Source organism: Fonticula alba (assembly GCF_000388065.1).
Source record: "Fonticula alba strain ATCC 38817 unplaced genomic scaffold supercont2.2, whole genome shotgun sequence".
Lineage (NCBI taxonomy): Eukaryota > Rotosphaerida > Fonticulaceae > Fonticula > Fonticula alba.
Genome location: NW_009242972.1, coordinates 3,157,538 through 3,162,390, shown reverse-complemented (window position 1 = coordinate 3,162,390; position 4,853 = coordinate 3,157,538). Strand labels below are relative to the sequence as shown.

The following is a 4,853-nucleotide window of genomic DNA, read 5'->3' as shown; positions in this document are numbered from 1 at the left end:
CCCCGGAGGAACATGTAGACTCCGAGTCACTTTAGTCTCCGGTGTTTGGGCCGAGCTTTTTTTTTTAGACACCCCCCAGCCAGCGGACTCGACATCAGCCTTGCCCCCGGCGCGGTGTCTCCCGGACGCCTGCCAGTCGGTTTCAGGTCGCCGGTCTTAGCCCGGCCATGCTGCACCCGCGGCAGGGGGGCCGCTTTCTCGCGTGGCCAGCCCCACCGGACGGTTGATTTTTCAGGACCCACCCCCACGACAGTCATGCTCTCTCGTTCCGCGCCTCCGTGGGGGCGTGGGGGTGCCATGCGGCCAAAGAGAAACATCTTCGGCGATTATTTCCCCCCCCCCCCCGGACTTGTTGGTTGGGTCTGTCGGGGCCCTCTAGTCGTGGCTGGTTCTCCCCCCTCGGGGCGATCTTACACTTGGACCGCCAAGAGGCGGGGCACCCCGACCCACGCCGGCCGCGCTCGCCCTGTTGGGATACGCTCACCCAGCCATACGCACCGGCCAAAGAGGATGGGGGTGCCCGGGCCCCACTGCCTCCCTCTTCCTCCCTCTTCCTCCCTCTTCCTCCCTCCCCCTGGCCCTCCTGTGCGGCCTTTGCTCCCTATAAAAGGGCTCGCCCCCGGGTGCACGGTCAGGGGCCATTTTGCGAACACGACACCCCGCCGGCCACGCCCCCTCCTTTCCACACTGTGCACCCTTGTGTCTCTCCCGAGGACGCCTCTGCCCCCCCGCCCCCTCCTGCGGTCATCCATATACGAGCCATCACTCGCTCGCACCTTGTTGGCCCCCACCTACACAGCACCCTCCCACACCCACACACGCGCGCGCACAAGTGTCATGGTCATTGCCGATACCATGAGCCAAACGAATGACTTCCACCAGGTGAGCATATCTGTCCATGCCCCTTCTCGCCTCCTCCCCCGCTCGGCCCTCTGCCTCGCCATTCGTTCTAATGGGTTTTCATCTCCCTCCCTCTGCCTCGTCCCCCCCCCCCTGTGTTTGACAGTTCTCCATCGACATGAAGGATGGCATGTCGGCCCCGGAGCTCATGGCCCAGGGCGGCCTCACTTACAATGACTTCCTGGTTTTGCCGGGGTTCATCGACTTCGCCGCGCCCGAGGTGGACATCTCCTCGCGCTTGACTCGCAACATCACCCTCAAGTCGCCGTTCGTCTCCTCGCCGATGGACACCGTCACCGGTACGCACGGCAGCATCCGCCCCTCTGCCCACCCATCTCCCGAAGGATCTGACCGGTGCTTCGCCCTTCCCTCCCCCGCCCCCCCGCCCGTGGTCGGGCTCAGGCGGCAAGATGGCCATCGCCCTGGCCCTGGCTGGCGGCATCGGCATCATTCACCACAACTGCTCCATCGACGAGCAGGTGGCCATGCTCGAGGAGGTGGCCCGGTACATTTGGGGCGCGGAGATTGCCCCGGTGGTGGCCTACCCCGGCATGACGGCCGGCGAGCTGCGCCTCGGCAACCCGGAGCACACCCAGTACTCGTGGATCCCGGTGACCCCCACCGGCGAGGTGGACGCCCCGCTGGTGGGCATCCTCCCGGCCAAGGCCCTGGCTAGCCTGGCCGAGGATGCCCCGATCGATGGCATCCTCGAGCCTGTCCCGGCCGAGCTGGCCCTGGCCGAAGAGGCCCTCGGGTCGGATCACCTGGGCCTCTTCCTCCAGCGGGAGTCGGTCGCCGCCCAGGGCGCCACGCACCTGTTTGTCCTCGGCCCGGGGAACACCCTGCGGGCGGCCCTCTCGCGGGCACTCCTCCAGCGCCTGGCCACCCTCCACCCGGAGGGCCAGCCGGCCGCCGGGCAGCGTCTGCTGGTGGGGGCCTCGATCAGCACTCGCGAGCTGGACTGGCAGCGCTTTGTCGCCATTGCCCCGCTCATCCGGGTGGTGGTCATCGACTCGTCGCAGGGGAACTCCACCTGGCAGGTGGACCTCATCCGCCGGATCAAGGCCGCCTATCCCGGCGGCCAGGTGGATGTCATCGCCGGGAATGTGGTCACTCGCGGCCAGTGCCAGGCCCTGATCGCGGCCGGGGCGGATGCCCTGCGCGTGGGCATGGGGTCCGGCTCGATCTGCATCACCCAGGAGGTCCTGGCATGCGGCCGGCCCCAGGGCTCGGCGGTGTTCCACTGCGCCCACGCCGGGCACCTGAATGGCCGGGTGCCGGTCATCGCCGATGGCGGCATCTCCAACCTCGGGCACATTGCCAAGGCCCTGGCCCTGGGCGCGTCGTCGGCCATGATGGGGTCCTTCCTGGCCGGGACCACCGAGGCCCCGGGGCGGTTCTTCTTCACCCCGGAGGGCGTCCGTGTCAAGACCTATCGCGGCATGGGCTCGCTCGAGGCCATGGAGGCCAACTCCAATGCCAAGAGCCGGTACTTCTCGGATGCCGCCGACAAGTCCGGCGGCGCGACCCCTGTGCTGGTGGATGCGCTTGATGATGACGCTGCTGCCGCTGCCGCTGCCGCTGCCGCTGCCGCTGCCGCTGCCGCTGCCGCTGCCGCCGCCCCCAAGCGCACCCTCGTGGCTCAGGGTGTCTCTGGGGCCCTCAAGGACAAGGGGTCGGTCCTGGACCTGCTCTTCTACCTGCGCGATGGGCTGCAGCACTCCTTCCAGGACTTTGGCGTTCGCAGCACCGAGCAGCTCCACGAGAAGCTCTACTCGTGCGATCTGCGCTTCGAGCGCCGGACCGGTGCGGCCATCTACGAGGGCGGTGTCCACGGTCTGCACTCCTACGAGAAGCGTCTTTTCAAGTGATCACCCTCGGCCCGAAGAGGACGCCAGGCCAGGAGAGGTGAGAGGTGGTGGCCACAGGATCCCTTTCTGCCCCTGTTCGCCCCCCTCGCGCGCCGCGCGTGTGCACCCCCCCCTCACCCTCGCTCTCACTCTCCCCCTCTTTTGAGGGAGCTTCGAGAGGGGGGGAGGGGGGGACCCGCGACAGGACGTGCATCCACGGGGATTTCCGAGGGGGCCGGGCCGGTCCCAGCCCTCCTCCAGTAGATTTCGCTCCCCCCCCCCCCTCTGCCGGGTTATTTGCTGTCCCTCGCTTCCTGGTGGGCATTCGCCGAAGTACACCCCAAAGAATAATAAACCACACAATATCCGACCCGCAGCAGTTTGCCCGGCTCGCGGGGAGGAGACAGCCGAGGAGAGGGGGCCCCAGGGGGGGGGGGGGATATTCAAGACCTGACCCCGGCGTCTTTCCGAGCGCCGCATGACACTATGGACGGTGTGCGCCTGGTCGGGCAGGGCCGGACGATTCGATCCGGCAGGGCCAGCCGTGGATCCAGTTGGGGGTGGTATCCATGGCCCTATGGGCTCCTTATCGCTGGGCTTCATCAGTGCGTGTAGAAGGCGGCGGGTGCCCGCCGGGGCGACCTCATTTGCCGCTCCGAACGCCCGAGCCCTGGCCAGCAGATCTTGTGGGAAGATCGGCGACTGCTGGCTCGAGGTGCCAGTCGTTTGTGCGCGGTCTGTGCGTGGATAAGGCCCACCCGTCATGCTGCCCCCCTTGATGGCGTACTCCGGAACTTCCGGGGCCCCATTGGGGGTGGGAGAGGGGTGGCGGCCTGCCAGGCGGGCCATGGCGGTGAAGCCGACGCCATCCCCATGGATGGGGTCCAGTTGATGGACGCGCTCGAGACCCAGACGGCTGTCCTCCTTGGCTGTCTCAAGATGGGAGTGCGGCCGCGCCCTTTGTCCAGCCGGCTCAAGGAACCGACAGCCATGAAGCGGGTCGGCTTCCGGGCGAGGAGAAGCGCAACCGGAGGGTCTTGCTGATGCTCGGGAGAGGGGCTTGCCCGGCCCTGCGACCTCAGCAAGGTGCCGAGCTTCGAGGGAGGGCGGAGTCTGCCGATGCGCTCGTAGGTCCGGGAGATGGCCTTCGTGGGCGCTTTTTTCTTTCGGTGCAAGCCGGCGACCAAGTGGAGGCGGAGGCGGTGTGGGGTCCCATCCGGCCAGGCGGGATCCCCCGTGGTGCCCTTGCGCCCGCCGGCGAACAGGGCGGCTTTTTGCCTGGCAGATCACAGATTGGCAGGCAGGCAGGCAGCCGGGGCTGACACGCCCGCCTGCGTGCACGAGCGCCGCCCGCCTGGCTGGGCAAACGGTGGTGCGGGGACCGCGGTCGATCTGCCCGCCTCGGGAACTCCGCCCCCGAGAGGCCCCCACGGCCGAGGCCATGTTCCCCAGGCATGGGGACCAGACGACGTGCAGTCGACAGGGGCAGGGCGGCCGCGCCGGGGGGGGACAGGGACTTTCGCCAGGGCGGCCGGCAAGCGCGAGATTGCCTGCCGGTGTTTGCGGGCCTTCGTGGGCCTTTCCCCCGGGGATCCTGGAGGGACCCAGAAGAGGGAGGCGATCGGCCGGAGCAGCAGGCTTGTATCGCGTGCTCAGACGCCTCCGAGGGCCCCGCAGCATCCGCCGAAAAGGAGCCCGGCGCGCTGCCGCCACCCGGCACACGAGGCCGCCCTCTGGGCTTGGGGATGCCCCCGCCCATGCGGCCGGCGGGGCGACGCGCCCGGTTCCGGGGGCTCGGGCCGTCCCCAGGCGCCTCGGGATCAACCCGGCCCCATCACATGCCCGACCGCCCCCGCGAAGGCCGTTCGTTGGCTTATCGGCCTCTCCATCGGGGCCAACACCTGGGAGGCCGCTCATGCGGCGGCACTCCTCCCACCGGCGATAACCCTCTTTAGGGTTTGTCTGCCGGGGCCGGGCGCTGGCTGATTTCCCTGGACGAAGGGGCGGGGGGACGCCATGAGTCCGGACGAATGTAATGCCAACGGAGCCTTGGTCCTGGCCCGGGCCGGCTCCCCCTTCCGTCTGTGCCGGCGCCTCCCGCCC

General features: G+C 68.6%; 1 protein-coding gene across 1 annotated transcript; it reads left to right on the top strand.

The window, feature by feature from the left end:
- Positions 1–652: 652 nt before the first annotated feature.
- Positions 653–2,771, top strand: H696_01656 (hypothetical protein; the record flags this gene model as incomplete). The annotated part of the gene is made up of 3 exons (XM_009495560.1): positions 653–882; positions 1,007–1,199; positions 1,303–2,771. The coding sequence occupies exons 1-3, from the start codon at positions 838–840 to the stop codon at positions 2,769–2,771; spliced, it is 1,707 nt and encodes a 568-aa protein (XP_009493835.1). The 5' UTR covers positions 653–837.
- Positions 2,772–4,853: the final 2,082 nt, after the last annotated feature.